The sequence below is a fragment of the Porcisia hertigi genome, chromosome 15 (assembly GCF_017918235.1).
Source record: "Porcisia hertigi strain C119 chromosome 15, whole genome shotgun sequence".
Classification (NCBI taxonomy): domain Eukaryota; phylum Euglenozoa; class Kinetoplastea; order Trypanosomatida; family Trypanosomatidae; genus Porcisia; species Porcisia hertigi.
In genome coordinates this window covers 442,755-456,504 of record NC_090574.1, presented here as the reverse complement: position 1 = coordinate 456,504, position 13,750 = coordinate 442,755, and the positions used below count along the sequence as shown (strand labels likewise).

Genomic DNA, 13,750 nt, shown 5'->3' with positions numbered 1-13,750 from the left:
TACTTTGGGAACCCCTAGATCTTGGAAGGGGGGGAGGGGTTCAGTGGCCCACTCCGTGGGAAAAGCCCAGGCAGCCGTCTAAACTCTCTAACAAGGCCTGAACTGCGACTGTGGGCGCCAGGTCCACAGACTGATGAGTTGAGGTAGTCACGCCGATGTATCGCCACGGATGTTGGCGGTCCACGGCTCGATGACGTTGTGTCGATGTGGCCCTCAACTGTGCAGGCATCTGCTTCATCCATGATGTTCAGCGAACGGTGAACGTGACTCCAAAGGCATCTTACCCGACCTTCAGGGCGTACTGAGGTGGGAGGAGGGGGGAACTTCTGTTGCGGATGCTGACTTCACATAACTGGGGGGCTGGCCGTAGCTCCGACGCACGTCTACCGCTGCTTCGCATGATAGAATGAGGGTCTGCGGACAGGCCTGTGCCAAAGTGTGGCCTTGGGCGTCATGCGTTTTTTGTTGGACTTCGACAAGCACCTATTACTCACGCCCGTCCACACACACACACACACACACACACGGTTGAGTAGACAAATGCGTAGTGGTGAGGCGATGGCCACGCACAAAATATATATTTATGTTAACAACGAAGGGAAAACGGAACGAGACTGTGTCAGGTAGAACACGTGACACAGCTGCGTGGGAGGCCACCACGAAACCCTCTTCACCCTGGAAGAGACAACGTTTCGTTTGCCTCGATGCGTCCTGTCGAATCCGAACTCCACAAAATCTCAACTTTTTACAAAAGAGGCAAATGACAGGCCGACTTTTCTTGGTCCCGCCAACCACCCGCACCCCCCCCCCCGGACAGACTTGCACATAACACTCCCAACCTGAACCCACTCCTCTATTTCGTTCGCCTCTATCGGCCTCTCTCTACATGACACCTCACCTCCCATCGCGTCCATCCACGCCCCTCTCCTCTCCCCCCCCTCCTAATCCCCAACGCTGCCCCCCTCTTCCCCCTCTCCCCCCTCCTCCTGTCCGCCTTTACCCATCGCAGGATCACCTCCGCCCTCGCTCTGACTCTCACCTACACTCCCCTTTACGCACTCTCTTCTCGATCTGCACTCCCCAGCACATACCCATACACCACTCCCACTCCCACAGCAGCAATCATGTCCTGCGGTGATGCCAAAATCAACCACCCGGCGCCTCTCTTCGATGAGATAGCGCTGATGCCCGACGGCACCTTCAAGAAGGTCAACCTCGCCTCCTACAAGGGCAAGTGGGTCGTGCTCTTCTTCTACCCACACGACTTCTCCTTTGTGTGCCCGACGGAGATCATTCAGTTCTCTGATAACGCGAAGCGCTTCAAAGACCTCCAATGTGAGGTCATCGCGTGCTCCGTGGACAGCGAGTACGCGCACCTGAACTGGACAATGCAGGACCGCAAGAAGGGTGGCCTCGGCGCCATGGAGATCCCGATCCTGGCCGACAAGACCCACTGTATCGCGCGCTCCTACGGCGTGTTGGAGGAGACGCAAGGCGCTGCCTACCGCGGCGTCTTCATCATCGACCCCAAGGGCACGCTGCGGCAGTTCACTGTCAACGACATGTCGGTGGGCCGCAACGTGGAGGAGGTGCTGCGTCTGCTGGAGGCCTTCCAGTTTGTGGAGAAACACGGTGAGGTGTGCCCCGCGAACTGGAAGAAGGGCGACGCCACGATGAAGCCGGAGCCGAAGGCGTCCGTGGAGGGCTACTTCAGCAAGCACTAGAGAGCGAAGAGCATGGCAGGGCAGAGTGTCACCGCGCCCGCCGCTGCTGGACAGGTGGAAGGCAGAAGAAGAAGAAATGCTGATGATGGAGACGCCAAAATATATATGAGCGGGCCGTGGTGGGTGCGAGCCTGCCAGGCGCTCTGCAGATGCACGCATACCGCTGTCATCTGGCAGACCCTCCGCCTTTCACCGGTCGTGACCTCCTCCTCGCTCGCAGCCTCCGACCATCCCCCCCCCCACCTCCATCGCGCGGGCCCGTTCCTGCATAACAGCGGGTACAAATGCCCTCCTGCCACCACTTTTTACCTGCTTTGTTTTTTATTGTCTCCCAGGTTAGCGCACGAGTGAAAAAAAAAGTGCGAGGCATGGGAAAGAAGCCTCACCACACACACACACACACACACACACACACACACACGCGCGCGCGCAAACGAGGGGGGAGAGGCCTCCTTCCATCCATAGTGTGTGTGCGCGTGTGTGTGTTTGCCTGTAGGTCTCTTTGCCATTGCTTTTTCCCTGGTTTTTTTGTCATCCTTTTCATTTGTGGTGCAGGACCGAGAACCGCCGATAGCGATGAGCACATGACCGATTTCCTCGGGTGTCTCCGAGGCCTCTCTCCTGTGATTGTGCGTGAATGGGGGCATCCTCCTCTGACTTCTCTCCCACACGCAATCCCAGCAGAAGTCACGCAAGCCGGTATGTACTCAGCCACGCACAGGGGGTCGTCGTCCACACACACACACGATGTCGGTTCTCACCACCATGCCTACCACTACCCGGCTTCCCCACCCCCCACACACACACGCACACCCGTTCACATTTTGCATATCGTAGACATCAACAGATCATCCATGTGATCATCGCTATCGCCTGCGGCTTTATACGTGTCTATTTTTCTTCTTTCACCACCAACCAACCACCCTTCTCTCATACTCCACTAGCGCACACACAATACTTGATCGCACATGCGTGTTGCTAGTGTACACCATCCTTCCCCCCCCCCCCGGGCCACCACCTGTTTCCCCTGATTGTTTCTCTACCTCGAAGGTCTTTACGGTTGTCTAAACCTCTCTTATCAGAGTATGTGCGCGCGTGTGTGTGTATGCCTGTAGGTCTCTTTGCCTTTGCTCTTTTTCCTGTTTTTTTTGTCATCCTTTTTATTTGTGGTGCAGGACCGAGAACCGCCGATAGCGATGAGCACATGACCGATCTCCTCGGGTGTCTCCGAGGCCTCTCTCCTGTGATTGTGCGTGTATGGGGGCATCCTCCTCTGACTTCTCTCCCACACGCAAGCCGGTATGCACTCGGCCACGCACAGGGGGTCGTTGTCCACACACACACGATGTTGGTTCTCACCACCATGCCTACCACTACCCGGCTTCCCCACCCCCCACACACACACGCACACCCGTTCACATTTTGCATATCGTAGACATCAACAGATCATCCATGTGATCATCGCTATCGCCTGCGGCTTTATACGTGTCTATTTTTCTTCTTTCACCACCAACCAACCACCCTTCTCTCATACTCCACTAGCGCACACACAATACTTGATCGCACGTGCGTGTTGCTAGTGTACACCATCCTTCCCCCCCCCCCCCGGGCCACCACCTGTTTCCCCTGATTGTTTCTGCACATCGAAGGTCTTTACGGTTGTCTAAACCTCTCTTATCAGAGTATGTGCGCGCGCGTGTGTGTGTGTGTGTGTGGTGCGTTGTGGTGCTGGGGCGTGTGTTGAGCTGCGGATCGCATGCTCCTCTGCGCACGAGCAGACAGAATAACCACACCAACAAACCCATGCCGGTGGTGTGCAGGGGTGGGTGGGGGGGAGAGAGAGGAGGCACGAAGGGGGGGAAAGTGGAGATCAGATGCTGGGCCGATTCGCATGCTTGAGCGCTTGACGAACAGCTTCTGTCTCGCATTTGTGGACACAGACGCCTGTCCCCATCAGCCCTTTCCCCTCCCTCTCTTTCTCTGTGCATCCATCTCATATTCCCTGCCCGTCTCTCCAGCGTTGTTTCGCCGCATTACACACACACATTCGTGCCGCTGAGGAGGCACATATATGGGGCCCACGCGGCCCGAGTCTATGCGTAAAAGCATCAAGCGTCCAGAGAGCGAGAGAAACCAGGCTCGAAGTGTGCACGAACGAAGTGCCGCACTCGCTGGTTACGTCAGCAGTCCTGCTCACGCACGAATAGTCCATTCAAACAAACGCACTCGCACGCAAACCCCTCCTCGTCCTTTGGCCCCTCCTCTCCATCAGTCACCAGCGCAACACACGCGCACACACACACACACACACACACGCCCCGCGCGCACTCGAGCACGCGAACACCCAAAGAAGCATTGCTGCCTGTGCCCACACAGTCGTCGCTCCTAACCCCCCCCCCATCATGTGATTATGACCGTTTTTAAGCTTGAGCAGTGGTGGAAGCGCAAGGACCACCGCAAGATCCGTGGCGCACGTGGTGCACGCTTCGCGTCGCTGCGCTTCCACGGCGCATTCATCCTCAGTATCGTTGCACTGGTTGAGTACGTGTTCCGGTCGACAGACGACTTCACGGCGCGTCGCACCGCAGCATCACCGGTGCCAGCACCGCCTCCGCTGCCCACGTCACTGGGGTACTCGATGACCAGCGAGATGCCGCACTTGAAGTCGCTGGAATTAGAGCGCGAGGCGCCAGCGCACATTCCGCGCAGCGGCTCCCTCGACTTCAGGGGCCTGCGTGGAGAGGGCCGCCCCTGAGCACGACGGGGGCACCCAGACCAGCGCATTCGAACATGGTCCTGACATCCTTGACTTTGTTCTCGTAGTCATCCAACGCGCGTGTACAAAAAAAAAAAACGTATGCTGAACCCTGCTCGTCAACTGAGCGCCAGCTGCACAGGGTACTAACGAGATCGCCACCTATCGCCTCTTTGTGGATCGGAAAGCCACAATCTCGAAGCGCACGACACGGGGACGAACTCTTCTATCTGGGCTACACATGTGTCTGCCCCACCGCTAGGCACACCTTCAGCTGGGGGACATACCAGCGATTCCTCAACTCCCCCCGTCGCATCAACTCACCCACACACACACACACACACACGTACAACAGACGGCTTGATCCTCATGACCCTACGTCCCCTTGCTAACCGTACCTGTCACCCCATCCATCCACGCCCCTCTCCTCTCCCCCCTCCTAATCCCCAACGCTGCCCCCCTCCTCCCCCTCCCCCCTCCTCCTGTCCGCCTTTACCCATCGCAGGATCACCTCCGCCCTCGCTCTGACTCTCACCTACACTCCCCTTTACGCACTCTCTTCTCGATCTGCACTCCCCAGCACATACCCATACACCACTCCCACTCCCACAGCAGCAATCATGTCCTGCGGTGATGCCAAAATCAACCACCCGGCGCCTCTCTTCGATGAGATAGCGCTGATGCCCGACGGCACCTTCAAGAAGGTCAACCTCGCCTCCTACAAGGGCAAGTGGGTCGTGCTCTTCTTCTACCCGCTCGACTTCACCTTTGTGTGCCCGACGGAGATCATTCAGTTCTCTGATAACGTGAAGCGCTTCAAAGACCTCCAATGTGAGGTCATCGCGTGCTCCGTGGACAGCGAGTACTCGCACCTGAACTGGACAATGCAGGACCGCAAGAAGGGTGGCCTCGGCGCCATGGAGATCCCGATCCTGGCCGACAAGACCCACGGTATCGCGCGCTCCTACGGCGTGTTGGAGGAGACGCAAGGCGTTGCCTACCGCGGCGTCTTCATCATCGACCCCAAGGGCACGCTGCGGCAGTTCACCGTCAACGACATGCCGGTGGGCCGCAACGTGGAGGAGGTGCTGCGTCTGCTGGAGGCCTTCCAGTTTGTGGAGAAACACGGTGAGGTGTGCCCCGCGAACTGGAAGAAGGGCGACGCCACGATGAAGCCGGAGCCGAAGGCGTCCGTGGAGGGCTACTTCAGCAAGCACTAGAGAGCGAAGAGCATGGCAGGGCAGAGTGTCACCGCGCCCGCCGCTGCTGGACAGGTGGAAGGCAGAAGAAGAAGAAATGCTGATGATGGAGACGCCAAAATATATATGAGCGGGCCGTGGTGGGTGCGAGCCTGCCAGGCGCTCTGCAGATGCACGCATACCGCTGTCATCTGGCAGACCCTCCGCCTTTCACCGGTTGTGACCTCCTCCTTGCTCGCAGCCTCCGACCATCCCCCTCCCCCCCCCCCCACCTCCATCGCGCGGGCCCGTTCCTGCATAACAGCAGGGTACAAATGCCCTCCTGCCACCACTTTTTACCTGTTTTGTTTTTTTTGTGTCTCCCCCAGGTTAGCGCACGAGTGAAAAAAAAAGTGCGAGGCATGGGAAAGAAGCCTCACCACACACACACACACACGCGCGCGCGCGCAAACGAGGGGGGAGAGGCCTCCTTCCATCCATAGTGTGTGTGCGTGTGTGTGTGTGTCTGTGTATATCTCTGTAGGTCTCTTTGCCTTTGCTTTTTTTCCTGGTTTTTTGTCATTCTTTTCATTTGTGGTGCAGGACCGAGAACCGCCGATAGCGATGAGCACATGACCGATTTCCTCGGGTGTCTCCAAGGCCTCTCTCCTGTGATTGTGCGTGTATGGGGGCATCCTCCTCTGACTTCTCTCCCACACGCAATCCGGTATGTACTCAGCCACGCACAGGGGGTCGTTGTCCACACACACACGATGTTAGTTCTCACCACCATGGCTACCACTACCCGGCTTCCCCACCCCACCCCACCCCACCCCACACACACACACGTACAACAGACGGCTTGATCCTCATGTCCCTACGTCCCCTTGCTAACCGTACCTGTCACCCCATCCATCCACGCCCCTCTCCTCTCCTCCCTCCTAATCCCCAACGCTGCCCCCCTCCTCCTGTCCGCCTTTACCCATCGTAGGATCACCTCCGCCCTCGCTCTGACTCTCACCTACACTCCCCTTTACGCACTCTCTTCTCGATCTGCACTCCCCAGCACATACCCATACACCACTCCCACTCCCACAGCAGCAATCATGTCCTGCGGTGATGCCAAAATCAACCACCCGGCGCCTCTCTTCGATGAGATGGCGCTGATGCCCGACGGCACCTTCAAGAAGGTCAACCTCGCCTCCTACAAGGGCAAGTGGGTCGTGCTCTTCTTCTACCCGCTCGACTTCACCTTTGTGTGCCCGACGGAGATCATTCAGTTCTCTGATAACGTGAAGCGCTTCAAAGACCTCCAATGTGAGGTCATCGCGTGCTCCGTGGACAGCGAGTACTCGCACCTGAACTGGACAATGCAGGACCGCAAGAAGGGTGGCCTCGGCGCCATGGAGATCCCGATCCTGGCCGACAAGACCCACTGTATCGCGCGCTCCTACGGCGTGTTGGAGGAGACGCAAGGCGCTGCCTACCGCGGCGTCTTCATCATCGACCCCAAGGGCACGCTGCGGCAGTTCACCGTCAACGACACGCCGGTGGGCCGCAACGTGGAGGAGGTGCTGCGTCTGCTGGAGGCCTTCCAGTTTGTGGAGAAACACGGTGAGGTGTGCCCCGCGAACTGGAAGAAGGGCGACGCCACGATGAAGCCGGAGCCGAAGGCGTCCGTGGAGGGCTACTTCAGCAAGTTGTAGGAGACCGCAGATGCTGCACCGCAAGATTGATGCGTGTTATCCCAGGCTGGTCATGCAGTACTACCAGCGGTTTTTCCCTTTCCCCTTCTGAGGGGATCTATGGAGTGTTGTATGTATCTGCTGGCCTCCCTCCACACGCGTACTCCCGTTTTTTTTTTTTGAACGGTGCGCACCTACCACGACACAGCGAGGAGAGTGTTCGACTACACTTTGTTGTGCGCTTGTAGCACTGCATCCTTGAGACACAGACTCACGTGGGCCTTTTTTTTGGGGGGGGTGATGGGAGGAAAGGGAAGAGTACGTTGGTGACGAGCAGCGAGGACGCGTGACCAAGAAAAAAAAGGGGGAGAAGATTAAAAGGAGAAGGGAAGGGGTGTTGTGTGGACGATGCCTCTCGAGAGAGGAGGCAGAGGCGTTGGTCGTCGTAGAGGTTTTTCTGAATCCACGCGCGGGCATATGACGTCTCTCGCGAACACTTCTTGCCTGTCCGCCATACTGCGTTCACCATTCCCACTCCTGTCAGACCACCAGATTGTCCGGCATCCCTCATGCATGTTGTATAGTACATATTTTTGTTTTAGGTGTCGTGTGGGGGTTCAATGGCCTTGATTTTTGGCGCATGAAAAGGATACGGGCGCGCTGCCGCCGTGTGACTACCCCTCCTCCTCATCTTCCTCATCCTTGCCTCCCTCGCCCTTGTGTGCGCCGTGATACCGCGTGTAGTGGTCTGGGGATAAGACTACAGTGGTCGCTGTGTTTATTCGGTGCGGCGTTTGGACAGCGATTACGACGTCGAGTGTGTGTGTGGGTGGGTATGAGGGCGACGCACTTTGATGAAATCCCTCTGCTACTCTACGCACCTCTACACGTATAGATATATATATAGATGCATATATATATAGACATATATAGATATCCTTGTGTTGATCCGCGTGTGTATGTGTGTATGTGTGTGTGTGTGTGACCGTTGCACGTGTGCGGGGAAACTTGGAAGTGGGACACATGATAAACAACGCAACAAAGCTCGTTCATCCCCCCCCCCTTCCTCCTGTCGTCGTCGTCGTAACCCTCCCGACCTCCATATCATGGCGGCACCAAGACACTTGTCTGTTCGTCTCTCTGCGTTTGTGCTTTTGACGAAGCTGTACGCATCACCTGCAGATTACTGTCGATGCGGCCAGTGCCAGGGGAGGTATGCGAGATGTTTTTTGTAAACACGGACAGCGCCGATGGTACACAAACAGCACCGAGAGGGGAAGGAAAGGAGGAGGCGCATTGGGGGGGTGTCGAGCGCAGAGGGAGGGGGACTATCGTTGCCACTGGCCGCTTCTCCTCGTTCTCAAGTTGCGAGCTGCCCCTCCCTCTTCTCCTCCCCCCCCACTCCGAAACCAACCTCCCCATTTGGCTAACCGCGATCGGATGAGCACACACGCGCGCTAGTATATGTAATGCTGTACAAGCGCCTGCAGATATGTCCTCTACTGTATCCTGTCCCCTTGCCCCCCCCCCTCTCCCCCTCCCTCCCCACCACCACCACCACCACCACCGCCTCTCTTCTCGTTATCGAGCCCATAGTCCTCCTGCATTACAAGACGTCTCTACACGCAGAGCGTTTCCAAGTCGTGTGCGTTATTTATTTGATGACTGCGGCGTCTCAGCGCGGTACCGCATCGTAAAGACCATTAACAGGGTCCAAGCCACTGAGAGACTAACAAAACCACACGCTCACACACACACACACAGAGGCGCTGATGAGCCTTCAGTTCTACGATGGCGGATCCTTCGCGGACTGTCACTTTATTCAGTACCCGCACGGCATGGGCAAGCAACGCGCACCCGCCATGGTGCTCGCCGCCGTCGCAGCTCTCTCCTCGGAGTCGACAAACACCAAAGCCCCTCTAGAGACGACAGCTCATCGCCATCCAAGCCTTGCGGGTGCCGCGCGGGCTACCCACAGCGGCAAGGGCGGCCCACTTGCACCAGCGTACTCACCTTCATCACCCTCTGCGTCGAATGCCCTGACTGTCGTTCCGCAAACGTCCTTAGCGCCCAGCTGTGCTATCTCAGCTACTACAGCCCCAGATGTTTTTTTTACGGCGGGAGAGACAGCGGAAGAGACGACGACACGCACCGCATTGGTGCTGCAAGAGACCCTGACGGCTGCTCGTCAGAAAACAGAAGTGTTCGACAGCCACAGTCTCGCCGTGCAGAGGCGTCTTCGCTCTGCGTCGAACAAGCCGAACGGGCAGGCACTTGCGTTGACCATCACGGCGGCAGGCGGTGGCTCGGCTAGCCTCGATGGGACATCAAGGGACCCAGGTCCCATTGTGCGCTCACCGACTAAAGAGAAGAAGTCTCACTTTACAGACGCACTACTGCTGCGCTCCGGCGGCGGCGGCGGCGGCGGCAAAAACACCAAAGACGAGGCAGATGACGGTGGCAACACACTCAACCATCTGGCTCCTAGCACGTCGTCTTCGATGATGTTGGCAGCAGTCTCGGAGCACCGCGCTGGTGGCGGCGGCGGCGGCCCGGCCTCATCTAATCCCCGAAAAGTGGTGGTGCCCTTCTGCGTGAGCAGCTGGCAAAATCGGAAGAAGCTCATTGTGCCAGTGGAGCAGCGTCTAGCCCAGCAGCAGGACGATCGACTCGACCCTAGCGGCGGTATCAGCGATGCCGTGATGGACCTGGCCGTGGCGATGCAGAAGGCGTCGAAGGAGGTGGCAGTGGAGCTGGCAGAAAAAGAGAGGGCAAAGGCGGCGGAAGAAGAGCGCCGCCAGGCAGCGCTCGAGGCAGCAGAGGCAGAGAAAGCGCGCCAGCTGCTTGAGCAGAAGGCAGCCGAGCTCGCTGCGCATGCACAACGGAGGGAAACGCGGGAGCAGCGGATGGAGCGGATTCGACTGGAGCGGGAACTGCGAGAGCAGGAGAAGTTGGCGAAGCAGCAGCAACGACTGCGCGAGCGTGCCGCGACACGGCTGAACATCACCGTGGAGGACCTCGAGGCAGACGAGCAGCTGCTACGATCCGTAGAAGAGGCCTCGGTGTACGCAGGGGGTGGGGGTAGTGGGGGTGCGGCGCTCTCCGCTGACCCTACGGCCCCGCCATCGTCCAGGGAGAAGCCAGAACGACACCGAGGTGTCGGCGGGCAAGCCGTTGGTGACGACGGCGATGACGATGGAGACGGTGTTGTAGGCGGTAGACGAAAACCTGCTGTGCGAGGCGGCGTCTTCGCGAGTGCTGTAATCAGTAACGAAGGTATTCAACGTGAGATGCAGGCACTCGCTGAAGTGGAGGGGCAACAACCGCAGCAGCAACACGATGGCATTCGTCTTCGTGAGGATGAGGACGACGACGAGGACGACGACGACGGCGGCGGCTTCCAGTTCAACAAGCTCGCGAAGAAGAAGCAACGTCTCTGATGGGACAAGGATCAGGCGAGCCTTTTGGTTGATATACTCGCATTGGTGCAATGGACACCACGTATGTCCATGCGATTTGTCTTTGAGCGGGCGGAGGGGAGGGGAGAGACCCGTAAATACTGTGAGCGACTCTCCCCCTTTTCTGTTTAGAGGTTGAAAAGGGAAGCACAGCAAGGCAGCTCCCTCGATTCTCCGGAATCAATAAATCTATATATATACATATACATATATATAAAAGGGGGGGAGGGGCTTGTGCGAAAGCGGTTGAGGTATTTCCCTGCCTTCTGCCATCCACCCCACCCAAACAAATACACACACGTACATACCGCCCTGTGCCTCCCCTTCACGTTTTTTTTTCCCTCGTCGACATCTGCATTGGGAGGGAGGGGGGGCCTCCGGCCACCACTCTCTCAATAGGAGGGAGGAGGGGGAAAAAAAAACAGCAACACAACAAACGGGGAGGAGATCGTAAACGGTGTCATTACGCAAGACGAGACACCCCCCCCCTCCTCCCCCAGCAAATCAGGCACGACATCGCATATCTCCTCTGCCCATCACTGTTCTCATCCTCACCTCTCTCTCTCTCTTCCCCCTGTTCTCCATCTTCCCTACAGTGATTAATTTGGTGTTGTTCTGTTTCCATGATTAAATACGGCTGTTGCAGTCATTGCTGTCACCACCACCCTCCCTCCCTCCCCCTCCCCCTCCCCTTATCCCCTCCCCTCCTCCTCCTCCTCCCCCTCTCTCTTTCTCTTTACTGCGTATGAGTGTTTGTAACTTGTCATTAATCTCTATCAACTCTCTTCTGCGTCTACGCGTGTGTGTGTGTGTCATTCTTTAAGCTTGCGTTTAGATCCCGGGGAGAGAGAGAGCAGAGAGCAGAGAGGGAAAGGCACGCAACTCTTGCACAGCCCGAGGGAAGGGGGGAGACGAGGAGCAGGAGAAAGAGGGTGGTGGTGATTACGGTGTGTGTGTGTGTGTGTCGTGTCGTGTCGACAATCGCACCTCACAAGCCCACATCTCTCTGTACTACTATATGTATATAGAAGAGACAGAGACCAGGTAATGATGCGTCGCTTTTTTGCGCAGCTGTGTGCGGCAACACAGACGCAAGCGAACAAAGCTCGCGCCGCGGAGGGCCACATTTTCGGTTCAGTGAACCGCGAACTGACCGCTGTGAAGGAACACATTCATTCTCTCGTGACGAACACAAATAATGAGGTGCTCGACCATGCCAGCAAGTATGTGTTGGCTGCGGGAGGGAAGATGATGCGGCCGGCTCTAGTGATTCTGATGGCACATGCAATGCTGCCACCCGCGGTGAGTGCACGTCTACTCGAGGAGCCCATCGGGTCTCTGGACGAGGTCACTCCGGGCACCATCCTACCCTTCCTACGGCTGGCAGAGGTCACGGAGCTCATCCACACAGCCTCGCTTGTGCACGACGACGTCATCGACAATAGCGACATGCGCCGTCGATGCTTGGCGTTGCACAAGGTCTACGACGCTAAGCGTGCTGTGCTTGCTGGTGATTACATGCTAGCCCGTGCCTCCTTCTACATTGCAACGCTGCAGGTGCCGCGTATCGTCATACTCATGACAACGGCCCTGGAAGAGTTGACGTCTGGTGAGTTAATTCAAATGGACGGCTGCTTCGATATCCCACGCTACGAGCAAAAGAGTTTCTGCAAGACGGCGTCTCTTATCTCGAACTCGCTCGCCTCCACGGCAGTGCTCGTCGATCCAGGTAACGAAGCCCTCGAGCAGGCGGCCTTCGACTTTGGCAGACACCTGGGAATCGCCTTTCAGATCGCGGATGACTGCCTTGACATCACCGGGGACGAGAAGACACTAGGGAAGCCAAAGCTGGCGGACATGAAGGAAGGTATCGCGACGATGCCAGTGCTCCTCGTAGCGCGGCGCAACACAAAGGTCAATGAGATGGTGCGCCGCTTCTTCACCGAGCCCGGTGATGTGGAGTACTGTCTGGAGGAAATCGAGAAAGAAGGCGCAGTGGCCGAGGCGATGCACCGCGCAGACGAGCACTGCCAACTTGGGATGAAGTCGTTGCACAAATTGCACCACTCACCGGCGCGCGACACACTCGAGAGGGCGTTGTCGATGGTGATGAGCCGCACGTCGTAACTCCTCACTTGTACGCCCCCCTGTATAAACACGTGCTGCCCTGTCACTGTTCACACCCCCCCCTCTCTCTCTCTTTCCCCCGCCCCCTTCCCTCCCCCATCTCTGTGTGATAGAATACTTGGCAGACGATGGCGTGCCCACACTGTCGTTGTGTGGGATGGGTGGGTGGGGGGTGGGGGAGAGGGAGGAGGGGGGGAGGGGGGGACGCCGTTTAAAAAAAAAAGGGGAGGTGGCCATCGCTGCGGTTTTTGGTTTACGGGAACGTGTGGTTTCCTGTGGATGGAGTCGTGTAACTTTTATATGCACAGATATTAAGAGAGGAGGCCCATCACCCCATTTTCCCATAATATATATATATATGTGTGTATATATATATATATGTATGTGACACCTAATACAGGAGAGAGTCGAGAGGTTAACCCTACCCCCCCCCCTCCCCCTCCTTTCAACACTCAAAAAAAATTTTTGCTCCACAAGTGAGTGTCAGGCGCCCTCGACACACGTGCATACCAAACCCCATCCTCTACATAGACATGTAATGTGTATGTGTTGTTACGTTAAGAGGGGTTCACGTACACCCTCAACGTCTTTCCTCCACACACACACAGTCACGTCTCCCCCCCCCCCCCTTCCCTTCCCTCCCCCACCACCACCACCACCATTTCTACACACACGTACACACATGTGTGCACGCAAAAAAAAAAAACGAAAAAATATCCCGTTGCAGGGAAGAAAAAAATTACACGATTTAAACAAAAAAAAAACGTTGAAGCAGTTCTCTATTCAGGTAGAGTATATCACTAGTTCGTCGCTCGATTCCTGT

The 13,750-nt window shown here is 56.9% G+C and overlaps 6 protein-coding genes across 6 annotated transcripts; all 6 read left to right on the top strand.

Annotated features, from left to right (window-relative positions):
* Window positions 1–1,124: 1,124 nt before the first annotated feature.
* On the top strand, window positions 1,125–1,724 carry JKF63_06146 (uncharacterized protein; the record flags this gene model as incomplete). Its single annotated transcript, XM_067902097.1, has 1 exon — window positions 1,125–1,724. The coding sequence occupies one exon, from the start codon at window positions 1,125–1,127 to the stop codon at window positions 1,722–1,724; it is 600 nt and encodes a 199-aa protein (XP_067758444.1).
* Window positions 1,725–4,134: 2,410 nt separating this feature from the next.
* Window positions 4,135–4,479, top strand: JKF63_06145 (uncharacterized protein; the record flags this gene model as incomplete). The annotated part of the gene is made up of 1 exon (XM_067902096.1): window positions 4,135–4,479. One exon carries the CDS (start codon window positions 4,135–4,137, stop codon window positions 4,477–4,479), a length of 345 nt encoding a protein of 114 aa, XP_067758443.1.
* A 620-nt stretch (window positions 4,480–5,099) lies between these two features.
* On the top strand, window positions 5,100–5,699 carry JKF63_06144 (uncharacterized protein; the record flags this gene model as incomplete). Its single annotated transcript, XM_067902095.1, has 1 exon — window positions 5,100–5,699. One exon carries the CDS (start codon window positions 5,100–5,102, stop codon window positions 5,697–5,699), a length of 600 nt encoding a protein of 199 aa, XP_067758442.1.
* A 1,064-nt stretch (window positions 5,700–6,763) lies between these two features.
* On the top strand, window positions 6,764–7,363 carry JKF63_06143 (uncharacterized protein; the record flags this gene model as incomplete). Its single annotated transcript, XM_067902094.1, has 1 exon — window positions 6,764–7,363. The coding sequence occupies one exon, from the start codon at window positions 6,764–6,766 to the stop codon at window positions 7,361–7,363; it is 600 nt and encodes a 199-aa protein (XP_067758441.1).
* A 1,751-nt stretch (window positions 7,364–9,114) lies between these two features.
* On the top strand, window positions 9,115–10,782 carry JKF63_06142 (uncharacterized protein; the record flags this gene model as incomplete). The annotated part of the gene is made up of 1 exon (XM_067902093.1): window positions 9,115–10,782. One exon carries the CDS (start codon window positions 9,115–9,117, stop codon window positions 10,780–10,782), a length of 1,668 nt encoding a protein of 555 aa, XP_067758440.1.
* Window positions 10,783–11,847: 1,065 nt separating this feature from the next.
* Window positions 11,848–12,927, top strand: JKF63_06141 (uncharacterized protein; the record flags this gene model as incomplete). The annotated part of the gene is made up of 1 exon (XM_067902092.1): window positions 11,848–12,927. One exon carries the CDS (start codon window positions 11,848–11,850, stop codon window positions 12,925–12,927), a length of 1,080 nt encoding a protein of 359 aa, XP_067758439.1.
* Between the last annotated feature and the right edge of the window lie 823 nt (window positions 12,928–13,750).